The 26265-nt window shown below is 45.5% G+C and overlaps 1 protein-coding gene across 1 annotated transcript; it reads right to left on the bottom strand.

Moving 5' to 3' along the window:
* Window positions 1-3744: 3744 nt before the first annotated feature.
* Window positions 3745-25342, bottom strand: CCDC201 (coiled-coil domain containing 201). The gene is made up of 3 exons (XM_082846257.1): window positions 25070-25342; window positions 8215-8694; window positions 3745-5403 (listed from the first exon to the last, which is right to left on the bottom strand). The coding sequence occupies exons 1-3, from the start codon at window positions 25076-25078 to the stop codon at window positions 5317-5319; spliced, it is 576 nt and encodes a 191-aa protein (XP_082702383.1). The 5' UTR covers window positions 25079-25342; the 3' UTR covers window positions 3745-5316.
* Between the last annotated feature and the right edge of the window lie 923 nt (window positions 25343-26265).

Genomic DNA, 26265 nt, shown 5'->3' with positions numbered 1-26265 from the left:
TGGAGCCTGTGCTCCGCAACGGGAGGGGCCACAGCAGTGAGAGGCCCGCGTAACGCAAAAAAAAAAAAAAAAAAAGGTACAAAACAGAACTGTGTACACAGCTATCGGTTGACAGTTTGTTCTTCCCTGAAAAATTTGAAATATTATCCCATCCAAGTTTAGTTGATGCTGTGAGGGATGGCTTCCATCACTGCTTTGAGAAATCTTGTGTCAATCAAGTTGTTTTTCCTTTGTGTGTTGTCTTAGGGTTCCCAGAGAAATGGAACTAATAGGTGTGTGTGTGTGTGTGTGTGTGAGAGAGAGAGAGAGAGAGAGAGAGAGAGAGAAAGACAGAGAGAGAGAGAGAGAGAGAGAGAGTGGGGAAGAAGGAGGGGGAAAGAAAGAGAGGGAGGGGGAGAGAGGGAGAAAGGGAGAGATGGAGAGAGAGATTTATTTTAAGGAATTGGTTCACACGAATGTAGGGGCTGGCAAGTCCAAATTCTGCAGGGCAGGGCAGCAGGCTAGAAACCCAGGGAAGAGCTGAGACTGCATCTTGAGTCTGAAGGACATCTGGAGGCAGAATTCCCTCTTCCTCATGGGACCCCCGTCTTTTCTCTTAAGGCCTTCAGCTGATTGGATAAGGCCCACCTATGTCATGGAGGGTCATCTGCTTTACTCAAAGTCTGCTGATTTAAATGTTAATTTCATCTAAAAAAAAAACCTTCACAGCGACATTTAGATTGAGGTTTGACCAAACAACTGGGCACCATAGCCCAGCAAAGTTGACACATAAAATTAACCTTCACCTGTGATGTATAGCTTTTCTCTGATAGTGTCTTTAATTTCAAATAAAATCAACTCCTAGGAAAGAGATTTTAAAAATCATTATGAATAGCACAATATCCCAAAAGGAAAAAAAAAAGGCATTTACAGGATTCTCAGAGAAGAGATACAACTAACTAGAAAACATATGGACATATGTTCAACAGAACTCTCAGTGAAAGATGTGTAAATTTAAAAAAATTTTCATATCACCTTTCAGTTTGGTACATGTTTTGGTTTTTTTTTTTGTGTGTGGTATGCGGCCCTCTCACTGTTGTGGCCTCTCTCGTTGCGGAGCACAGGCTCCGGACGTGCAGGCTCAGCGGCCATGGCTCACGGGCCCAGCCGCTCCGCGGCATGTGGGATCTTCCCGGACCGGGGCACGAACCCGTGTCCCCTGCATCGGCAGGCGGACTCTCAACCACTGCGCCACCAGGGAAGCCCCAGTTTGGTAAATGTGTTAAAAGATTTTTTAACCCTAGGAAAGCCACAGTGAGCTCCCATTTGGGCACTGCTCTTGGTAATTTGTACCTCACTTGGTAACACGTAACAGGGACCACAAAAAGTATATTCTTTTTCCTGGTGTAGTTTCTATTCAACTTAAAATGAGACGTTGTCTCAGTTACATCCTTAAATCCAGTAAAATAACTTCAGGATTCTACATCACAAGATTGGTAGACATGGGCACAAAGCATTTTGTACTAAGGCTGTTATCACAGTGTTATTTATAATGATGAAAAATTGGGAACATACTGGTGTGGAGAGAATGCTAAAACGAACCCCCAAAGAGTCTATGCCCCCGTATCTCTAAATCTGTGAAGGGATGAGATATCACCCCCCAACCACAGTTGTGGGATTGGATATGTTACCTGGCACACTGGACCTCATAAAAGCCCTTGAAAGCAAGGAAATTTCTCTGGCCGGTGACAGAAAAGAAAGGCAGAGGGATTTGAAACGTGAACAGGTTCCGTTGTACGGTTGACAGCTGAAGACGGAGTAGGCCATGTAAATGTGGGCGGCCTTTGGGATCTGAGAGTAGCACCCAGCCCACAACGAGCAAGGAAAAGGGGCCCTGAGTCCTACGACCACAGGGAACTGGGTTCTTCCATTCTCTCCCAGGTGCCCCAGGTGAGAGTCTACCTTGATCTCACCTGGAGAGATCCCAGGCAGAGGCCCAGCTGAGCCACCAGAGCCAAGCAGAAGAGGTGGATTGCTTTGAGCCGCTACGTTTGTGGTCACTTGTCATGCAGCAGTAGAAAACTAAAACACAGCAGAAGCTAAAATACACTAACACACAAACCAAACATCCGGCAATGGGGAGATTGGAACACGTAAGCCTGGCGTGTCCATACAACAAACGCAGTCTCCACACAGCAGTTTTCTGAACCACGCTTAGTGACAAGGGGGCTGCACATGCTGTGTGGACTACACACTTTGTGCCTAGATATGATCTTTTAGGGAAAAATGTGTTATTTAAATAAAGATTAGAAATATCTTCTCATTTTAAGTTAGAAACTGCAGCAGGAAGAAGGAGGCATTTCCTTTCTTTGTATGTTTTAAAACTGCATTTTCTGCAAAACATACAGGTTTGTATACCTAACAAGAATTAAGGAAGTCATTTTCATTCCAAATAGTGGTATAAGTCACACCCATGCTGGGCTCTAAATGAGCATCACTGGTGTGATTCCCAAGGGCTACCGTTAAGAGATTTGTCATGTTGCCAATGACAACCATTCATTTGGAAATCTTGCAGATTCTCATTGTACATCCCACCTGAGCTGGCAGTACCCGTTGTCCTGAGTGCCTCGACCTGAGGATGTCCCCTCCTGTTCATTCCCAGCTTCTCCCAGGCCAGCCCTCCTCCGAGGATACAGTGGGGTGCTGGGGGTCAGACGGACTCCGCTCCACTTGCGCGATCTGGCCCTCGGGCAGCAGACTGGCCAGCACAGGCTTGTTCCTCTGCTTCCCGCCACCGCCCTCCAGTGGATGGAACTTGTGCACAAACACCTGTGTTTAACTTGGGAGATATTCACGAGAATTGCACTTTAAACACTTTAACTAGCGGGCCTACGATACTTACATATACTCCAATTGTATGAATGTAAGAATCTGGTTTTTCGGTTCGTTTTTGGGGGTTGTTTGTTTTTTTTTTTGGCCACGCCATGTGGCACGCAAGATCTTAATTCCCCAACCGGCGATCGAACCCACGCCCCCTGCATCGGGAGGGCGGAGTCTTAAGCACTGGACCACCCGGGAAGTCAAGAATCTCTTTTGTTAACACATAGGAGAGTGTGGACAAAGGATGTCCCCTGCCATTTCAGTGAACAAAGGATGTTGCAGTCCTCAGCCACTGCCGCTGCTCCAACGGTGCACCCTGAGGGGATTCAGGATGGAGAAAAACTGGATGCTGGCCCTGGATAGCTAAGGTGCACATCAAAGGAATGATTTCGAGGACTCCAGCCTCTTGCGTCTTCCCATATAGAAAAGCACTAGAGGCTTTAATTTGAGATGTCTGCTTCTTTAATTAGCAATAATATTTTGATGTTCAACGACCTTTTTTTTTTTTAAAAAAAAACTGTGATATATCCTGGCTCCTCCTTTACCTCTTCAGAACCATCCCTCTGAGTGATCCAAGAAGCTGTATCCAGGCTTAAGTCCTCGGTAAGTCCACTGAGTAAAAAAATTCTCAGATTTTAGGTTGTGCGTTTTTTTCAGTCAACAAGACTCAACATAAATATCTAGGAAATTATCTCAGGGGTAAACCTTTTTCCTGAGTCCCTATAATTCCCAGTCTTTCAAAACAAGCTTCCCCAAAGTCCCTACATTCTTTTTCTTCCTCCCTAGACTCATTCTCAATCAGATTTCTTTTAAAGGATGAAAACAGATAGAATTCACTTGGTTACACGTCTGAATTACTTTGCCTCAGACACAGACTTTGGGAACAGTTCTCGTGAAAATTGTTTATTTTTAATGACAAAGACGGGAAGGAGTTACACTGAAGTATTTAATCTCCATGTTATTGCAATTATAGGTAGTTTTTCTGCTTCTTAATTTTTCAAATGTAACACAAAAGTATGAACTATTTTATGATCTGGTAATTGTTATAAAAAAGGAAAAATGAACAAGTCGAATAGTCAGCTTGTAAAGGAGAGAGTAGCTCATAAAACTTAAATGTTTAAACACACTACACAGTAAATAAGTTCTTGCCAACATATTTAAGAACTTCAACAGAGGAAATTTGAAGCAACTATCCCAATAATTGCAGCCCTCAGCCTGCATCTAATCCCCTGTGAGGAATCCCGATCATTCCTTCTTTATTCAAAACCTCCACACAAATGAAGCCTCTTCCAGGGAGCACCTTTCTGATCTGGAATGCCCTCCACCCACCCAGCAGCTCCAGAGTAAGACTCTTCCCTCTCTCTTAGACCATCCTCAACCTTGCCGTCCCTTGGAATCTGCCACCTCCTGTCGTTTCAGGCCAGCCTGAGGCTCTGTTTAGGGTGCCAGGTTGGACTCTGCTCTAGCAATAGGCTTTATCTGCGTCCCTGAGAAGACCCAGGTCACGGATGACTGGCCTGGAGGATGGGCTGCGGAGGCAGCACACGATGGCACTGGAAACGTAAGCGTTTTTGGCTTTTAGAAGGAAGAAAAAAACCACTTTTAAAGTGGAGGGGTGGTGTGAAAGCATTTGCCAGGATAAAATCTAGCTCTGTATTCATAACCACAACGGGTCCACTAACAGACGTGTCTCAGAAATGCCTGGACCTGGGACGTTGATGCCGGGCTATGCTGACTGAAGTGCCCTGGGCACCCGTTGTTTTTTTTCCTTACAGTATGAGGGTCACAGAAACCTCCAGCCCTTTCGTGGGATCTTTATCCTAAGCAGTGAGGTAGAGAGCTCAGTTCTAGAGAAGGACGGGACAGGAGACAGCCCCGCACAACTGCAGGGGTTTAAATTCCTCACCCCGCCCCCCAATACCCTAAACAAACCAGCAACCACAAAGTCTCAGAATGCCCTCCAGTTGAGAGCCACTGTTTTGGCCTTTCCTGGAGTGGCAGTCTAAGACCCTGTCCTCTCCAGCTGGGTGGGCTGCCTAACTCCTTGGTATTTACCTGTGAAACTTGGTCCTATTCCCTACATTGTGTCATCCCAGCATCTCAGGCTCACCTGGCGGTGCTGGGGAAGAAGACAGGGTAGATGGGTTACGTCTCATCTCCGGGTACCTCCAGGGTGGCCCTGGGGCATCCACCTCACCTGTCTGTACCTGCTTCCTCTATCCCCTCATCTCAGCTGGCGCCTCTGAAAGCCACATTTGGAATCTGAGTAACAAGATCATACGCCAGTTCCTCCCAACCCACCCAGAGGTGCAACGGAGGTCAAGGTTGGACCCAGAGCAAGTCCTGAGGAAGGTGTGGGGTTGACAGACAGACAGACAGTCGGATGGACAGATGAGTAAGTCAGGCCACAGCAGGAGCTCCTGAGCACAGCTGTGTCCTGGTCCCGGGGCTGAGCACTCAGTCGTCTTCGATGGTGAGTTCGTGCTGGGTGGCCTCCTCGATGCTCTGAAGCTGATGGATCTCCCACTGCCTCAGCCGCTCTGTCTGTTAAAAGATAGGCATCTCTGAGGTCTACCTTGTAGGAGCACTGACCTTTGCTAGAGACAATCTGTGTTGGAAAAGCAGGTGCCCACCCAGGGCTGCAGACCCTCACACGGGTTGACTTTCGGGCACCACCCAGGACTCACAAGTGAGAGCTGGCCTCGCCAGCATCCACGGCTCTGCCCCCGCATGCCGGGCACCATGACCCCAAGACGGAGCTAGCAACCTCCCAGAGGACCAGTGTGGGGACTGGCAGGTATGTGAGTGGATGGGGTTAGGACCCCAGGATCTGGGTCTGACAAGGGCACAGAGAGGTCACTGGGGAGGGGACAGGAACAAGGAGGGACCAGCTAGGCATGGTCCCTAGGGGAACGTGAGGGGTGGTTGGCACCTGCAGATGAGTGAGTGTCTGTGTGAGGCTGTCTAGACGGGCCATTTTCCTGCTGTGTTTTCAAGGGGCTCTTCCAGAGCTGCCCAGGGCAGGGGAGGGAGGGAGAGGGTCCCCAGGACAGCGTGGGAAAATGGAAGCAGGATGACTTAGGTTGCTGAACAAGGCAGAGGCACATAGAAAGTGGAGGGGGGCAGGGCTCAGGTGGCTTAGCCAGATCCCGTGGTGTTTGGTGTGGGGACTGGATCTCAGAGGACAATCGCGGAGGTGAAAGGAAGGCTGGGGTCTGCCGGCCACTGATGGCAGGCCCGCTGTGGGTCAGGGTCCCCCAAATACCCTGAAAGTATAGAAATAGAGGCAAGCCCTAGGGGCAAAATGAGGAATGGGAGAGCTTGGTGCCGTGGAGGACTCAGTGTCTGTCCCAGTGATTGAGGAAGAGGGTCTCTGCCTGCATGGAGGGGCTGCACTGCTTCTGGGGACCCAGGCTCAGCGGGGGGTAGGTAGGGTTTGTGGCAATCTCCCCCCACCAAAAACAGTGAGACCTGCAGGCCCCTTCTCTCCTTCAGCTCCAGAATATTCCAGCCAGGCTCATGCTTCTCCTAGCAGAAGGACATTAGCTTGTGGGGATACTGACCAGTGAGAGGAAGCATCTGTCCTGCAATGGAGAGGCAGCCGAGGCCCCCGGGCAGCCCCTGGTCGACAGGTCCCACCCAGAAATGCACACAGAGCTTCTGATCTGCTGGTAATTACCTGCTCCTGACTACAACCACGCACGGTCCCGAGACTCAGCAGGGTGTGGAGGGTGGCATCAGAAAAACTCACTCCATGAGCAGCGGCCCCAGAAAGGCAAGTGAAGCCAAGCAGGGGGGGCAAAAGGCCAATGAGAGGAACTTAGGGGAATGAGGGAGCTCCTGGAAAGTCAAGTCGTCCTGCAGTAGGTAACCTTGGAAGGTAGAACCGAATGACACTCTGAAGAAGTAGGGTGAAAAAGTAAGACAGGAAAGAGAAAAGAGACCACTAGGCAATGAAGATGACACAAATAAATGAAAAGATATTCTGTGCTCATGGACTGGAAGAATTGATATTGTTAAAGGGTCCATGTTACCCAAAGCCATCTACAGATTCAGTGCAATCTCTATCAAAATTCTAATGGCATTTTTTACAAAAAAATTTTTATGAACGATTTTAAAATTCATGTGGAACCACAAAGGCCCCCACAGAGCCAAAACAATCTTGAGAAAGAACAAAGCTGGGGGCATCATGCGTCTCCTGATTTCAAACTATATTACAAAGCCATAGTAATAAAAACAGTATGGTATTGGCATAAAAACAGACACATAGATCAAAGGAACAGCATAGAGAGCCTAGAAATAAACCCATGTATATATGGTCAATTTATGACAAAAGAGCCAAGAATGTACAATAAGGAAAGGACAGTCTCTTCAACAAATTGTGTTGGAAAAACCAGACAGCCACATGCAGAAACAATGAAACTGGAACACTATCATACACCATACACAAAAGCCAACTCAAAACGGCTTAAAAACTTGAATGTCAGACCTAAAACCATAAAAGTCCTAGAAGAAAACATGGGGGTAAGCTCCTTGACAATGGTCTTTGTGATGATTTTTTTATTTGACACCAAAGCAAAGGCAATAAAAGTAAAAACAAACTAAAAAGCTTCTGCTCAGCAAAGGAAACCATCAACAAAATGAAAAGCAACCTATGAAATGGGAGAAAATATTTGCAAATCGTATCACATCTGATAAGGGGTTAATATCCAAAATAGATAAAGAATTTATATAACTCAATAGCCCCAAAGCAAACCCAACTTAAAAACGGGCAGAGGATCTCGTGTGAAAGGCAAGGCAGCAGTGTCCACAGCAGTGCCCCTTCCCGAGAAGCTCCTAGAACATGAGGTCACCAGAGGACCAGCTGAGGGGCTGGGAAGCAGAGCTCACAGCGGGAAGGGACCAGGAGACCCTCCCCCCAACAGGACCCCGAGGTCGGCCAGAACAGGGGAGCAGGTGCGGCTGCAGGGGCTCGTGGCTGAGAGGAGGACAGAGCAAGGGGCTTTCTGGGGACTCCCACCCTGTGCTGTCTCATCCCTACAGCACGGGAAGGCAGGCTATGCTAAGGAGTTTGGGGAGCACATGGGAACCGTGGGAGGCACATATTTCATGGCACAAGCAAAGGTCCTTCCCATGGGGTCACGGGGACCCCTCAGAGTGGGGGAAGGATGGAGTACAGGCAGGGCCCTGAGCTGGACATCTCCTCCAGTCCTGGTGACCTCACAATGCCCAGGCCAGGGGCCCATCAGTGAGGAAAGGGCAGCGTTTGCTCTCTCAGTTGCCACCAGGATGCTTCCCAGGGGGCCTTGGGCAGGGACCCAGAGCTCCAGGGGATGGGTCGGGGTCAGGTCCTACCGCAGCAGCCAGTCTCTTCAGGTCCCGTGGCCTCCTCCTGGCTGTGTTCGCGATCCCGGGCAATCCCGGGTTTGGTGGCGATCTCCTTGCTTGGGGGGACCGGCGCTGCTGCTGCTGCCGCCGCCGGGTGACCGAGGCTGGCACGGGTGGGTCTTCCTCAAGCGCAAAGGGGTCCGAGTTGGATCCTAGCTGCCCACTGGACACCTCAGAGGCCCGGATGGTGGACAGCCGCCTCTTTCTGTGGGGGGCCTTGGGGCTGAGCTCTCCCGGGGACGAAGGGAGGTCCCAGGGGGAGCACACAGGCAGTGGGGACCCGCCTGCAGAGCCCCCTTCCTGGCGTGAGGGGACATCGCCCAGTAGCTCTGAGTGCCAGCTGGGGGCAGCTCCCTCGGGGGTGCTGTGCTTTAGGACCCTTGTCAGGGACGTCCGTCTGGTCACGGAAGAAAAGCCCTCATCCTCAGAGGAGCTCAACTCAGGAAGCTGCCAAAACAAAGCACAGAGGTCAGCATCCTAGAAGGTCACAGCAAGTGGAGCCTTGGGCCCGGCACCAAGCCCCACCGGGCACACTCCAGTTCTGCCCCAGCGAGGGAAGCTTCCAGCACCAAGATGAAACCCATCACAGGACAAGACCACACTCATGCTGTGCCTGCCTTTTCAATAGTTTTGTCTTTTTTTGGTGAAAATTTTAAGCATCCGTCAGAAAGATGGTTTTTAAGGATAGGACTGAAAACACAGAGGACTTTCAGGTAATACTTTTCAGAAAAGAAAAAAGTTTGAAATGTCAATGAAATCATCTCAACATTGAAACTCAACATGAAAAAACAAAACTGCGGTTTTGGGTACGTACGTGGAATTGTGTTGTGCAGGTGCAGATGCTGAGAGTGGGGTGAGGTGTGATGCTTTTGAAAAGCTTGATAATATCCCAGTGCCAAACCCCATGACAGACAGCAGCGAGTCCATTGTGGCCACCTTTTTTCTTCTTCCGAAATAAATCCTTGACTAAACCATTAGAGGTGCTGAAAATACAGTCTAGGGAGGGCTTCCCATGGACACATTTATTCCATGGAGTGTGCTGCAACGTTCAAAATCTGTTCTCCTGGATTTCTCACAGTGTTCTTATGAGGTGGGTGTGATCTGCATCAAGGAACTGAAGGGAACATCAAGGCGGGGTGGGGTGAGTGACCAGAAGCAGGTAAGCAGAAGAGACGAGCTGTGGATCAGAGCTGTTGACGCCCACGTCTGTGGAGGTCTGGCTTCATGCGCCAGGATGCCTTGAGCTCCGCCAGAAAGCAGGGAGGAAGCGCCCCTTCCTCCTGGGAGGATGAACTGATCACGATCATTTACATGGTGTCTTCTGTGTAGCGCTTGGGGTCCTTTTGAACATTGTTTCCTTTAGCAAAAATGCTTAGAATGGATTAACGTAACTCTAAATAAACCTGAAAGATAAGATTTACTCCAGAGAATGAGTTGGTATCAGAAACTAGCAAACTATCTTCCAAAGTGGCTATGCCATTCTTCCATCCCTTCCATCCCACCAGCAGCGAGGGAGAGTTCTGTTTCTTCCACACCCTCACCAGCATTTGGTACTGTCAGTTTAAATTTTTTTTTAATAATAAATTTATTTATTTTATTTATTTTTGGCTGAGTTGGGTCTTCATTGCTGCGTGTGGGCTTTCTCTAATTGCGGTGCGCGAGCTTCTCATTGTCGTGGCTTCTCTTGTTGCGGAGCACGGGCTCTAGGCACGCGGGCTTCGGTAGTTGTGGCACGTGGGCTCAGTAGTCGTGGCTCGCGGGCTCTAGAGCGCAGGCTCAGTAGTTTTGGCGCATGGGCTTAGTGGCTCCGCGGCATGTGGGATCTTCCCGGACCAGGGCTCGAACCCGTGTCCCCTGCATTGGCAGACAGATTCTCAACCACTGCACCACCAGGGAAGCCCCTAAAATTTTTTTTAAATTTCAGTTTTCTAATAGGTGAGTAGTGGTATCTCATTTGCATAGTAGTTTTCATTTGAATTTCTGTAATGTCCAATGACATTGAACATCTTCTCATTTACTTATCATCTACTTATCTTGTTTTGTGAGGTAAAGTTCAAACAGCTGCCACATCAAATGCAAAGAGAAAAAACTCACCTATTAAAAGACTCTCAGATTGGATTAGAAAGAAAATCCAACTCCACACTGTATACAGCAATATGCACTGAAGATGAGGTGTTCAGAAAGTTTTGAAGTAGAATGATGGCAAAGACAATCAGAGAAGAACAAGTGAAAAAATTCAGCGACTTCACTATTTATATTGGAAAAGGCTGAATTCATGGCAAAATACATTAAGATCATAAAAGTACAGTGTAATAAAAGCCAAAATGCTTTTCTGTTATAATTATCTTTGCACCAGACAGTATAGCATCCACACTCATAGAGCAAAATCCAAGGAGAAATAAGGAGAAACAGAAATAAAGTAGTAAGGATAATTCACTTTTTTTTTTTTTAGCCCCTGCTAGATCAAGGAGAAAAATAAATGATCCAAACCCCTTGGAAGATAATCAACACTTATCCAAAGAGACTAAGTCTTCCTACTTCAAACAGGGACTGAGATCTCAGAATAAAGACGTGGGCTGAGGGGGAAGGTTGGGCTTTTACAAAAAAGAAACTTCAAGCGAAGATATTCTTTTTTTTTTTTTTTTTTTTTGCAGTACACGGGCCTCTCACTGCTGTGGCCTCTCCCGTTGTGGAGCACTGGCTCCGGACGCGCAGGCTCAGCGGCCATGGCTCACGGGCCCAGCCGCTCCGCGGCATGTGGGATCTTCCCAGACCGGGGCACAAACCCGTGTCCCCTGCATCGGCAGGCGGACTCTCAACCACTGCGCCACCAGGGAAGCCCTAGCGAAGATATTCTTATTAACAGGAGCTACTTTTAACTAACCCACTTATGAAAGTGAATAAAGAGCCAATCAATAATTCAATTTTGGAAGTTTGATGTTTTTTAATAAAGCGATATTGTAACATATTGAAAAAATGTTTTAGTATTACAGAAAAAATGATTTAGTATTGTCTTACAAATATATATATACAAAGCTTACAGATAAAAAATTAGTATTGTTTTAAAAAGATGGTCTCGAGGGCTTCCCTGGTGGCGCAGTGGTTGAGAGTCCGCCTGCCGATGCAGGGGGGGCGGGTTCGTGTCCCGGTCTGGGAGGATCCCACATGCAGCGGAGCGGCTGGGCCCGTGAGCCACGGCCGCTGAGCCTGCGCGACCGGAGCCTGTGCTCCACAACGGGAGAGGCCACAGCAGTGAGAAGCCAGTGTATCGCAAAAAAAAAAAAAAAAAAAAAAAAGATGGTCTCGACATTCATATGGGAATATCATATGGGAAAAAAAGGTAGGCTTTCAAAGGAGTAGAGAAGAGAGGTTTTTTTTCTCTTCCTCTTTGCATGTTGTTCTGACTGGTCAGTCATTTGGAAAAAAACCAAAACAATAGTAAAAACATGTTCCTACCTCATACCTTATATAAAATAAATTACAAGGCACTGAATATTATATTCTTAAAAAATTCATAGATTACTAGGAAAAAGCAGAATAATTAAAAAAAATCTAAAACAAAGTTGGATTCTTATTCACATCATTCACCATGATAAATTCCAAATGGATATTTAAATGTATAAAAGCAAAGCTATATAAGAATTGGAAGGAAACAGTGGTGAATTCCTCTGTAAATTTGTCAGAAATAAGGCTTTTTAATAACTCATAATACAGAAGCCATAAAAGAAAAGAATAAACTAAATTTTTTAAAAAGATGATATACTAAATGAAAAAAAGATAAAACACAAGTTCTAGAAAAGATAAATAAGGTATTAATTTTCTAATATCTAGGAAAAAACCGACAGCCTAATGGATAAATGTGCAAGGACGCTTAACAGTGTTTTATATACAATTTTTAAAAAAATATACAGATAAGGAAAGATCTCTTTGTTTTAGGTAGAGTTCTTTTGTACAAACGGAGGGAAAAAAAAGAATCTAAAGAAAGTTCCAGAAGAGGCTAAAAACATGATGTTTACTTATGCTGCAGGCTGGACAGAGGGTGGCGGGAGTCACTGTGTACCTGTTTATGCTTTTTTATTTGGAAACCATGGGTACGTATTACCTCTTTACAAATGAAAAAGAAAAGAAAGCCCTACTTGGCTGGTGAAGAGACAGGTACACTGAGACTCAGAAATCCCCCCAGGAATCCCCTGGTTGGGACAGAAGTGGTTGAGGTGTCTCGAGTCAGCTGGTCCCACTGGAGCCAAAATACAGGGTTATGAAGGTCAGGTTTTGAACTTCCCCTGGGGCCTGCGACCTAATTGTGCAGCCCCGCTTTCCATTTCGCTTCTGGAGCAAGGCGTTGCATGGGTTCCCCTCTGCTGCCCACTGCTTCCCCGGGCCTCCAGGCTTTCCCCAGAGAGGCCGAGACCCAGGACAGAGGGTTTGGGGGATGAGGGGTGTGGGGGGCGGGGGGCAGCAGAACAAGGGAATACCCTCTGATGTCTCTGGGATGGTGCACTGGGTGCCGTGCCTGGGCAAGCGGGGCCTCCGAGCACAGGTTGCCCGTCGGGGAGGAAAGTGAGCCTGGGTCCCCAGGCCAAGGACCAGGAGGCCCCCTGATGCCAGCGCAGGACCTGCCCGACCTACCGGGAGCTCAGGCGGATCCTGCTTCTGCCTCAGCCGGCGGCAGGAGCTGGTGCCCCCCTACCTTGGCCGCCTGCAGCACTCCTCCCCTCCTGCCTGGTCCCCGGCACCCCACCAAACCCCCACCCTCCAGCCCCATCGTGCCCCGGCTTACCTGCGCCCCAGGCACACCCAGAAGCCTCCCTCTCCACCGCCCCACCCCGACCCTGCCTGCACGCCCGCATCCCCCCTCCTCACCCCCATCCTGCCGCCTCGCCCCCATCCTGCCCTGGGCTACCTGTGCCCCGGGGTCCATCCTGCTTCCCAGCGGGGACCAGATGCCTTGGCGAGCTGCAGTGCACGGCGAGCCCCTGCTCCCTGAAGTACCCGCGGGGTCCACACGGCAGGCCCACGCAGGCGTGCAGGAGCCCACCTGTATGCAGTCTCCCCTTGATGACCCCGCAGGTACAAGAGCCATGCAGGGGTGGAGCCCCGAGCCTTGAGCGGCTCCACCTGGCAGGTTCCTCTGTGTGCAACTGGGTTGTGTGTCCGGGCCTTCAGGAAGTCAGGGCCCACAGGTGGGTGCCCTCACAGCGTGCCAAGTGGTTTACCAACATTGTCACCACATCCTAAAGGAGTGGAGGTCATCGCCCCACCTCAGTCCCCAGGGCATCCGAGACCAGAGATAGGCCCTGTCGTGACTGGAGTGCAGAGTCAGAAGGTAGGACAGCTGAGGGTGACCGCAGCAATTGGACTCGGCAGTCCCAAACTTGAGCTGATTGGAACTACTCCAGAGCCTGTTGGAGCCCCCAGCTGGGCCCAGCCGCAAGTAGGTCTGCACGAGGACCCATAATTGGCATTTCTAACGACTCCCAGGTGACGCTGAGTGAACGAATGGTAACACCACTTCAGAATACTGGTCACTTAACACACTAACCTCCCACCCCGCCTTAAGCATCTTGAGGGGTGGGGAGGGGCTGAAGGGAGGATGCAGCAGAGAAGAGCAACAGCCGCCACCCTGAACCCGCAGCCTGTGAATGTTGGTTCTGAGACATGATCTCAGCCTCAGAGGAACCCAGAGCAGCATGTTTATTATCCCCATTTCAATGAGGAGGAGACTAAGCCGCGAGGGGGGCGGGGTAGCTTCTCAAGATCATTTATGGGCGCCTAGCAGAGCCACTAAATCCTCACCCTCTGAAAAACCTGTTCTCGGGAAAGATCTGATAAACGCATTCACTCTCAGGTGTGACTAATAATACTTTAAAATGAACAACGACAACAGAAAAGACGAGAACCCCAGACTGTCTGACTCCAAAATCAGCACGCTTTGCCCTTGCTACTCTTCTGGTATTTTTAAAAAGTATTATCCATCTGAACTTTGCCACTAAGTTGCTGTGTGATTTTGGGTGGCTGGATTTTGTCCCCGTTCTCTCCTTTGTCTTTAAATTGAGGCACTATCTGAGGTCACATCCTAATGCTTTGAGATCCCTGAATCCTGGAGGCGCCCAAGAGTGTTGAAGGAGATTGTCAGAGACAGGGGTTCTACTGGGGACCCATCCCCTTCTGTTGGCACAGACCATCACACTGGGGAAGCTCTCCAGGCTCAGGTGCTGTGGGTGGTGGAAGGGAGCCCTCGCCACCCTGCTGCTTGGGCTCTCGGTGGCCACAGCCCTCCCGGAGGGCAGGTCAGCTTTCAGCGTTGGGTGCAAGGCTTGAGAGCACGCACGACCTTTGAAGGGGCAGTTCCACTTATAGGAGCATCAGGAGACAATGAGACCAAGTAGTCACTCATTTCCTCTTACGTCTGTGGAGCGTTAACTTTAAGAGCCCTGATAGAAGTGCACACACATCTAAGGACAGGAATGCTCTGCAGCCAGTAATCTGTGTGTCAACATGTGTACACACATGTGTACATGTGCACGTATGTACACACATGTATGCTTGTGTATGTAAATACACACTGTAGACAAAATGTTCATAATATATTAAATGAAAAAATGCTGTAGAACAGACGGTATAGTGTGATCCCGTTTTAAAAATCACACATATACACATCATACACACACACACACACACACACACACACACACACACACACACACACACATCCAAAAAGAGATTCACGGAAATGGGAACATTGGTAATATCTAGGAGGTAACATGATGGGAAATTTTAACATCACTTAAATCCATTTTACGTTTTTCTAAAAAAGACATGTAATTAGTAAATAATAATTAAAAAATAAAGCTCACCTGGTACAGTCCATCATTTTCCAGATGGGGAAACTGAAGATTGCAGAGGGGAAGAGTTTGCCCAAAGTGCTGGAGTGAATAAGGTGGGAGCTGCCTGGACACTGTCCAGCACCCTGAGGTCTGGCCCAATGTTTTCCTGCTGCATCAGTACACCCCCAGGGTCCCCCTGACCTCATGGCACCCGGGCACACCACTTTGAGTATAACGTAAGGCTCTTCTGTTTGTGTTTGTGAATGAAAACATTGTGAAATCTTCAGTGTGTGTCCAGAGTCGCATTAGGCTAGCACACAGTGTTACCTGTCATCAGTGCCCTTCGCTACAACATCGGGCAGCCCTCTGGAGAGATGTGCGGGGGCCTGGGCATGCACAGGAGCCCTGCAGGGACTCCAGGCCTGGCCCATGACAGAAACTGACCCACAACCTCCAAGCTCCTGATCTGTGCCGAGAGCCCGCTACATCCCTTGTGTTGACTCCCAGAAGCCCGAATTCCCCTCACCGTGCAGGTGAGGACCTGGGGAGGCTGAACTCAAGTGTGATTCAAGTCCAAGTTGTGGGCACGCACATGCCTGCTAGCCTGCCACACTGAACGCTGCATTACGGATACAAATAATGCTCTTGGTGTAAGAAAGGCTGCTTCAGAGTCTGGCTCTGGTCATTGAGAAGGTGTGGGCCCAGGCCAATGAGAGTCATCCCACTGTGTGTTCTGATCATGTGTAGGAATTCCTCAGTACGATGCTTGGCACATGGTGGATACTCAGCAGCCAGCAGCATCTTTTGTCAGCACGCCTGCTGCCCATGCTGTAAGACTTGTCATGCTCCCCCAGTGGTTTCCATTTCCACCGTACACTGGTGCCTCTTCTGAACTCCAGCACAATGAATTACTTATTGTTTCTGTATTGTATATATTTTTCTTTCCTGTATAGTATGATGTTTTGGCATCTTACAAACCCTTCTGGCTGGGAGAGACTGGCCCTCCCTGGCTAGCCAACTCTTGGAGATAGAAAAGGGCTCATCCAGGAGCATGTTTTTGATATATGGGAACAAACCAATCCAGAGTCAGGCCTATTCTATCTGGGCTGTGTTCCCCAGGAGGCAAAATTCTTCTGCCGTAATCACCCCAGGGCCAGGTACCAGGCAACCAGAGGCCAACTCTATAGCTTAGAGCCACCAACACTGTTCAAACTAGCCAGTCCTAAGCGCTTCACCTTGCCCTGCCCTGCCTTTCCCAAGGAGACCCCAATAAAGGCCATGGCCTTGGCTCTCCCCTTGCTACCATTTTCTACCTCCTGACCATGCTGGTGCTTCCCCTGTGGTCCTGCATGGTGTGCTGGGGCTCCTGTATCCAGGACCTGGGAGTGAAATACATGTCTTATTTCTAAGACATTTCTATTCACATCTACTCCTGTGGCCCATCAACTTTACAATTCCATATCTCAGACATAAATTCTTAGCACAGTTTCTACATAACTGATATGCTCAATGTTGCCTTTGACCCCAGGTTATAAATAAGAGGCTAATAGTTGGTACTCTTTGTAAAGCACAACTGAGGAGAAGAAACATGTAAACTTCATTAATAAATAAGTGCAAAATATCATAGGACAAGCACTGCTTTAAAATTATTCAAATTTGCAAAGAGAAAATGCCAAGATACTCTCCAAAACAGAAAGCACCAGGTCCACATAGACTTCTGCTTAACATTTAAGGAAGAAATTATACTAATTCTCTATAACATTCCAGAATATAGAAGCAGAGGAAAGAATTCCTAGCCCATTCTATGAGACCAGCATTACCATAACACCAAAACCAGATGAAGACATTACAAGAAAAGAAAACTACAGACCAATATCTCTCACTAACATAGAAACAAAAATCCTCAACAAAATATTAGCAAATCGAATCCAACAGTGTACAAAAAGAATCATATGCCTTGACAAAATGGGATTTACCCCAGGTATACAGGCTGGATCAACACTAAATAAATTAATGTAATCTAACACATCATAGGCTAAGGAAATACCATACAATAATAACAACATATATAGAGAAAACATTTGACAAAATCCAACACCCATTCATGATAAAAACTTTCAGTAAACTAAAAATAGAAGGGAACTTCCTCAACTGTAAAGAATATCTACAAAAAACCTACAACCAAGTCATACTTAATGGTGAGAAGCTCAAAGCTTTCCCAATAGGATCAGGAACATGGCAAGGATGACCTCTTTCACCATTACCTTTCAACATTGTACTGAAAGTCCTAGGTAACGCAATAAGACAAGAAAAGGAAATAAAAGTGTATAGATTGGGAAGGAAGAATTCAAACTGTGTTTATTTGCAGATGACATGGCAGTCTATGTTAAAAAAATCTGGAAGAATCAACAAAAAGAATCCTAGAACTAATTAGTTATTATAGCAAGTTTGCAGATACAGGTTAATATACAAAAGGCAATCCCTTTTATTCTTTTTTTGAATTTTATTTTATTTATTTTTTATACACCATGTTCTTATTAGTCACCTATTTTATACATATTACTGTATATTAGTCAATCCCAATCCCCCAATTCATCCCCCCCCCATATTCCCCCCTTGGTGTACCTCTGTTTGTTCTCTACATCTGTGTCTCTATTTCTGCCTTGAGAATTGGTTCATCTGTACCACTTTTCTAGATTCCACATATATGAGTCAATATACGATATCCGTTGTTCACTTTCTGACTTACTTCACTCTGTATGACAGTCTCTAGGTCCATCCACATCTCTACAAATGACCCAGTTTTGTTCCTTTTTATGGCTGAGTAATATTCCATTGTATATATCTACCACATCTTCTTTATCCATTCATCTGTCGATGGGCATTTAGGATGCTTCCATGACCCGGCTATTGTAAATAGTGCTGTAATGAACATTGGCGTGCATGTGTCTTTTTGAATTATGGTTTTCTCTGGGTATATGGCCAGTAGTGGGATTGCTGGGTCGTATGGTAGTTCTATTTTTAGTTTTTTAAGGAACCTCCATACTGTTCTCCTTAGTGGCTGTATCAATTTACATTCCCACCAACAGTGCAAGAGGGTTCCCTTTTCTCCACACCCTCTGCAGCATTTGTTGTTTGTAGATTTTCTGATGATGCCCATTCTAACTGGTGTGAGGTGATACCTCATTGTACTTTTGATTTGCATTTCTCTAATAATTACTGATGTTGAGCAGTTTTTCATGTGCCTCTTGACCATCTGTATATCTTCTTTGGAGAGATGTCTATTTAGGGCTTCTGCACATTTTTTGATTGGGTTGTTTGTTTTTTTAAAATATTGAGTTGCATGAGCTGTTTATATATTTTGGAGATTAATCATTTGTTGATTCATTTGCAAATATTTCTCCCATTCTGAGTGTTGTCTTTTCATGTTGTTTATAGTTTCCTTTGTGGTGCAAAAGATTTTAAGTTTTATTTGGTCCCATTTGTTTATTTTTGTTTTTATTTCCGTTACTCTAGGAGGTGGGTCAAAAAAGCTCTTGCTGTGACTTATGTCAAAGAATGTTCTTCCTATGTTTTCCTCTAAGAGTTTTATAGTGTCCAGTCTTACATTTAGGTTTTTAATCGATTTTGAGTTTATTTTTGTGTATGGTGTTAGAGAGTGTTCTAATTTCATTCTTTTACATGTACCTGTCCAGTTTTCCCAGCACCACTTATTGAAGAGACTGTCTTTTCTCCATTGTATATCCTTGCCTCCTTTGTCATAGATTACTTGACCATAGGTGCATGGGTTTATCTCTGGGCTTTCTATACTGTTCCATTGATCTATATTTGTGTTTTTGTGCCAGTACCATATTGTTTTGATGACTGTAGCTTTGTAGTATATTCTGAAGTCAGGGAGTCTGATTCCTCCAGCTCTGTTATTTTCCTTTAAGATTGCTTTGGCTATTCAGGGTCTTTTGTGTCTCCATACAAATTTTAAGATTTTTTGTTATAGTTCTGTAAAAATTGCCATTGGTAATTTGATAGGGATTGCATTGAATCTGTAGATTGCTTTGGGTAGTAGTCATTTTCACAGTATTGATTCTTCCAATCCAAGACCATGGTATATCTCTCCCTCTGTTTGTGTCATCTTTGATTTATTGCATCAGTGTTTTATAGTTTTCTGAGTACAGGTCTTTTACCTCCTTAGGTAGGTTTATCCCTAGGTATTTTATTCTTTTTGTTGCACTGGTGAATGGGATTATTTCCTTAATTTCTCTTTCTGATTTTTTATTGTTAGTGTATAGGAATGCAAGAGATTTCTGTGCATTAATTTTGTATCCTGCAACTTTACCAAATTCACTGATTAGCTCTAGTAGTTTTCTGGTGGCATCTTTAGGATTCTCTATGTATAGTATCATATCATCTGCAAACAGTGACAGTTATACTCTTCTTTTCCAGTTTGTATTTCTTTTATTTCTTTTTCTTCTCTGATTGCTGTGGCTAGGACTTCCAAAACTATGTTGAATAATAGTGGCGAGAGTGGACATCCTTGTCTTGCTCCTGATCTTAGAGGAAATGTTATCAGTTTTTCACCATTGAGAATGATGTTTGCTGTGGGTTTGTCATATATGGCCTTTATTACATTGAGGTAGGTTCCCTCTATGCCCACTTTCTGGAGAGGTTTTCCTTTTGTAAAATAGGTGTTGAATTTTGTCAAGAGATTTTTCTGCATCTATTGAGATGATCATACGGTTTTTATTCTTCAATTTGTTAATTTGGTGCATTACATTGATTTGCATATATTGAAGAATCCAATATATGTGGATGATTGGTCTTGTGATTGGTCTGTTCATATTTTCTATTTCTTCCTGGTTCAGTCTTGGAAGGTTATACCTTTCTAAGAATTTGTCCATTTCTTCCAGGTTGTCCATTCTAATGGCATGGGTTGCTTGTAGTAGTCCCCTATGATGCTTTGTATTTCTGTGGTGTCTGTTGTAACTTCTCCTTTTTTCATTTCTAATTTTATTGATTTGAGTCCTCTCCCTCTTTTTTTGGATGAGTCTGGCTAAAGGTTTGTCAATTTTGTTTATCTTTTCAAAGAACCAGCCTTTAGTTTTATTGATCTCTGCTATTGTTTTCTTTGTTTCTATTTCATTTATTTCTGCTCTGATCTTTATGATTTCTTTCCTCTACTAAGTTTGGGTTTTGTTTGTTCTTCTTTCTCTAGTTCCTTTAGGTGTAAGGTTAGATTGTTTATTTGAGATTTTTCTCGTTTCTTGAGGTAGGCTTGTATTGCTATAAACTTCCCTCTTAGAACCGCTTTTGCTGCATCCCATAGGCTTTGGATCATTGTGTTTTCATTGTCTTTGTCTCTAGGTATTTTTTGATTACCTCTTTGATTTCTTCAGTAACCTCTTGGTTATTTAGTAACATATTGTTTAGTCTCCATGTGTTTGTGTTTTTTATGTCTTTATCCTTGTAAATGATTTCTTATCTCATAGCGTTGTGGTCAGAAAAGATGCTTGATATGATTTCATTTTTCTTAAATTTACCGAGGCTTGATTTGTGACCCAAGATGTGATCTATCCTGGAGAATGTTCTGTGTGCACTTGAGAAGAAAGTGTAATCTGCTGTTTTTGGATGGAATGTTCTATAAATATCAATTAAATCTATCTGGTCTATTGTGTCATTTAAAGCTTCTGTTTCCTTATTAATTTTCTGTCTGGGTGATCTGTCCATTGGTGTAAGTGAGGTGTTAAAATCCCCCACTATTATTGTGTTACTGTCAATTTCCTCTTTTATAGCTGTTAGCATTTGCCTTATGTATTGAGATGTTCCTATGTTGGATGCATATATATTTATAATTGTTATATCTTCTTTTTGGAGTGATCCCTTGATCATTATGTAGTGTCCTTCCTTGTCTCTTGTAACATTCTTTATTTTAAAGTCTATTTTATCTGGTATGAGTATTGCTACTCCAGCTTTTTTTTTGATTTCCTTTTGCATGGAACATCTTTTTCCATCCCCTCACTTTCAGTCTGTATATGTCCCTAGGTCTGAAGTGGGTCTCTTGTAGACAGCGTATATATGGGTCTTGTTTTTCTATCCATTCAGCGAGCCTGTGTCTTTTGTTTGGAGCATTTAATCCATTCACATTTAAGGTAATTATCAATATTTATATTTCTAATACCATTTTCTTAATTGTTCTGTGTTTGTTTTTGTAGGTCCTTTTCTTCTCTTGTGTTTCCCACTTAGAGAAGTTCCTTTAGGATTTTTTGTAGAGCTGGTTTGGTGGTGCTGAATTCTCTTAGCTTTTGCTTGTCTGTAAAGCTTTTTATTTCTCCGTCGAATCTGAATGAGATCCTTGCCAGGTAGAGTCATCTTGGTTGTAGATTCTTCCCTTTCATCACTTTAAATATATCATGCCACTCCCTTCTGGCTTGCAGAGTTTCGGCTGAGAAATCACCTGTTAACCTTATGGGAGTTCCCTTTTATGTTATTTGTCATTTTTCCCTTGTGGTTTTAATAAGTTTTCCTTGCCTTTAATTTTTGTCAATTTGATTACTATGTGTCTCAGCATGTTTCTCCTTGGGTTTATCCTGCCTGGGACTCTCTGCACTTCCTGGACTTGGGTGGCTATTTCCTTTCCCAGTTAGGGAAATTTTCGACTACAGTCTCTACAAATATTTTATCGGGTCCTTTCTCCCTCTTTTCTCCTTCTGGGACCCCTAAAATGAGAACTTTGTTGTGTTTAATGTTGTCCCAGAGGTCTCTTAGGCTGTCTTCATTTCTTTTCATTCTTTTTTCTTTATTCTGTTCCACAGCAGTGAATTCCATCATTCTGTCTTACAGGTCAGTTATCCGTTCTCCTGCCTCAGTTATTCTGCTATTGATTCCTTCTAATGTATTTTTCATTTCAGTTATTGTATTGTTCATCTCTGTTTGTTCTTTAATTCTTCTAGGTGTTTGTTCTTTAATTCTTCTTGGCCTTTGTTAAACATTTCTTTATCTTTTCAATCATTGCCTCCATTCTTTTTCCAAGGTCCTGGATCATCTTCACTATCATTACTCTGAATTCTCTTTCTGGAAGGTTGCCTATCTCCACTTCATTTAGTTGTTTTTCTGGAGTTTTATCTTGTTCCTTCATCTGGTATTTAGACCTCTGCCTTTTCATCTTGTCTGTCTTTCTGTGAATGTGGTTTTCATTCCACAGCCTACAGAATTGTAGTTCTTCTTGCTTCTGCTGTCTGCTTTCTGGTGGATGAGGCTATCTAAGAGGCTTGTGCAAGCTTCCTGATGGAAGGGACTGGTGGTGGGTAAAGCTGGGTGTTGCTCTGGTGGGCAGAGCTCAGTAAAACTTTGATCTGCTTGTCTGCTGATGGGTGGAGCTGGGTTCCCTCCCTGTTGGTTGTTTGGCCTGAGGTGACCAAGCACTGGAGCCTACCTAGCTCTTTGGTGGGGCTAATGGCAGATTCTAGGAGGACTCACACCAAGGAGCACTTCCCAGAACTTCTGCTGCCCGAGTCCTTGTCCCCACAGTGAGCCACAACCACCCCCTGCCTCTGCAGGAGACCCTCCAACACTAGCAGGTAGATCTGGTTCAGTCTCCTATGGGGTCACTGCTCCCTCCCCTGGGTCCTGAAGTGCACACTGCTTTGTGTGTGCCCTCTAAGAGTGGAGTCTCTGTTTCCCCCAGTCCTGTCAAAGTCCTGCAGTCAAACCCCCCTAGGCTTCAAAGTCTTATTCTCTAGGAATTCATCCTCCCATTGCCAGACCCCCAGGTTGGGAAGCATGACGTGGGGCTCAGAACCTTCACTCCAGTGGGTGGACTTCTGTGGTCTGAGTGTTCTCCAGTTTGTGACTCACCCACCCAGCGATTGTGGGGTTTGATTTTATTATGATTGCGCCCCTCCTACCATCTCATTGCAGCTTCTCCTTTGTCTTTGGATGTGGGGTGTCTTTTTTGATGAGTTCCAGTGTCTTCCTGTCGATGACTGTTCAGCAGTTAGTTGTGATTCCAGTGCTCTTGCAAGAGGGAGTGAGCGCACATTCTTTTACTCCACCATCTTGAACCAATCTCCAAATTCAATCCCTTTGGAATACAGCAATAAATAAGTGGAATTTGAAATTAAAAGCACAACACCATTTACATTAGCACCCTCCAAAATGAAATACTTGTGTATAAATGTAAGAAAATATGTACACAATCTATATGGGGAAAACAATACTCTGATGAATGAGATCAAAGAAGAACTTAATAAATAACTTAATAAATTTAATGGAATTTAATCATGGTTAGGAAGACTCAATATTGTCAAGATGTCAGTTCTTCCCAACTTCAATATGGATTCAAGACAATCCCAATGAAAATCACTAAGTTATTTTGTAGATATTGACAAACTGATTCTAAATTTTATATGGAGGTAAAATACCCAGAAGAGCCAACATGATGTTGATGAAGAACAAAGTGGGAAGACTGATATTGTATGACCTCAAGATTTATTACAAATCTATAGTAAATAGATTATGACATATAAAGGTATAATTCTATAGCCTAGAGTGTGATATTGATGAATTAATAGACACATAGAGCAGTGGTGCAGTTTAGGGAGTCCCCAGATAGAATCCCATTAATATCATCAACTGGTCTTGTACAAAGGAACAAGGGTAATACAGTGCAGTAATACAGTGCAGGTAATACAGTGCAGACTAACAAATGGTGCTGGAACGAACAAATGGTTTGTTCTTTTCAACAAATGGTGAAAAGTGTTTTCAACAAATGGTGCTGGAACAACTACACATCTACAAGCAAAAAAAAAAAAAAAGAGAAAAAAAGAAAAAAAATCTAGACACAGACCTTACACTCTTCACAAAAATTAACTCAAAATGGATCACAGAACTAAATGTAAAATGCAAAACTATAAATTCTTAGAAGATTACCTAGGAGAAAACCCAGATGATCTTGGGTATGGTGATGACTTTTATAGATGCAACACCAAACCCCAAAATTTATAAGCTGGACTTCAATAAAAGGAAAAACTTCTGACCTGTGAAAGAACATGTTAAGAGAATGAGAAGAAAACCCACAGACCAGGAGAAAATATTTGCAAAGGACAAATCTAATAAAGAGCTGTTGGCTAAAATGCTAAAAGAACACTTAAAGCCCCAAAATAAGAAAACAAACAACTTGATTAATAAACGGTCAAAGGCCTTACGAGACACATCCCTAAAGAAGATAAACAGATGGCAGCCAAGCACATAAAAAATCCTCCACTTCATATTTCATTTGGGAAATGCAAGTTACAACACAGATACAGGCACACAACTATTAGAATGACCCCAACCCAGATACTGACAATACCAACCGATGAAAAGTTTATGGAGCAAAAGAACACTTATTCATTCTGCCTGGTGACAGCACCCACAATGTTCATGCTGTAATGCGGGTGAGATGCCCCCATGATGTGCACACTTGATGTAGGTGACAGCGCCCTATGTGATGGACTAGACATTGTAATGCAGGAGGCAATCCCCCACTTGTCGGCCCAGGGTCCCTGCCCTTTGCCCAGGTCAGAGAATTAGCAGAGTTGTGTAACCTCATGCCTCGAAGGCATGAATAAAGTACTACATTGTTGCTGAGTTCTGTGGGTGGGAGACACCCTGTGGCCCCCGTGTGGGTTCGATGGGGCTTGGCGAGGGGGATCCCGGACGTTTGAGGTTGACCGATGTGTCCATAGACATATTAAGGTCTTTGTGCAGAGAGCTGGAGAGTGTGGACTTCCTGGGGGACATCACGGGCCCAGTCTGGTGCAGCAGCCTTTTCTCCTCATTGAAGTCATGGACACTTTTAACCATCTATGAAACCACAGAACTCATCACCAAAAAATGATCATCAACGCCTAACCATACAACATTATGCCTAACATAGCAGAGAGGCTAGGGATTTCCCGCAGCCCATGGGCAGACTCTTCGCTGCTACACGGGGCAGTGAATTCTGGCTGGACATGACTCACACGGTTCATCTGGGGTGAGCAGCAGAATCGAGATGGGACGGCTCAGGTCTCTTCTCTCCTTCCAAGATTCTTCCATCGCCTCATGCTGCCCACCCCGCCCAAGTACGGCAACGACCCTTCTATCCATCACCCTGCCCTGAACTCTCCGCTGCCAGCTTCTTACGGTGTGGTTTTGAGTGGCAGTGGGATGGCGTGGGTCTTCTAAATGCCCTCAAACTTGAGCGAGCATCAGGGTCCTCTGGGGAGCTTGTGAAAACAGAGGGCCAGCCCCCATCGCCAAGCTTCTGGGTCAAGGGTCTGGGTGGGACCTGGGAGTATGCATTTCTATCCGGGCCCAGGTGATGTGAGTCTGGCCTAGACCACGACTGAGGCCCCTGGTGCAGGAGGAGGGCAAGGGAGTGATTACCCTTGAGCACCATCCATGTGTCTGGCACTTGTATCCCAACCCCAGTGGCACCCCAAATGGGAATGCAGGGTGGGTGACCTGCCAAAGTAGAGATTAAACCCTGGTCTTTCCACGGGGCCCTCGGGCACCGGCCCCACCCCGGGCACACTGTTTGAGCTCCTGTGTTTAGGATCTGGGCTGTGTTGACGTGACAAAAGCGAGGTTTGCTTTTCCACTTTGATTAGCAGGGGGAGTAGACTTGCCCTCAGTTTGCGGAGCGGTCGCCTTCATTGCTCAGGAGCCGGGCAGCAGGCCAGGCCTTTGCAAGATTTGCATCACTCGCTGTGTCCATCGATCGCGGAACACGGCAGAACATCTTTTTGTGTTTTTCCCCCCGGGTTAAAAACAACTTCCCTTGGAGGTTCCCCTGGATTGCAGCGATCTTTCCCTTTGAAAATCTGATTTTGCCCTTGACCTTTGCATTGTTTTTCAGAGCAGCGATTGCCCAATTTTCCAGCTGGTGGTGAGTAAGCAGCTCGTAACACAGAGGCAGAATTGGAAACAGCAGGTGACGGAAGGCCCCACGCAGTTTCATCATCCTCTGCTCTGTGAGCGCACCCTGTGGCTGCGGATGGTGGTGACAGCTCACATTTATGCAGGGCTGACTGTGCCAGCCTCTGCGTTATCCCCATTTTATAGACATGGAAACTGAGGCGCAGGGAGGTTACGTAATATGCAGGACGTGGAATCCAAGGTACCAGCACAGGAGGTCTTGCTGGGGAGCTCCCACGCCTGCCCTTTAGGGGTTGAT

The sequence above is a fragment of the Leucopleurus acutus genome (genome assembly GCF_964270905.1).
Source record: "Leucopleurus acutus genome assembly, chromosome: 9".
NCBI lineage: Eukaryota > Metazoa > Chordata > Mammalia > Artiodactyla > Delphinidae > Leucopleurus > Leucopleurus acutus.
Note: the sequence above shows the minus strand (reverse complement) of the source record. Positions and strands in the feature narration are given on the sequence as shown.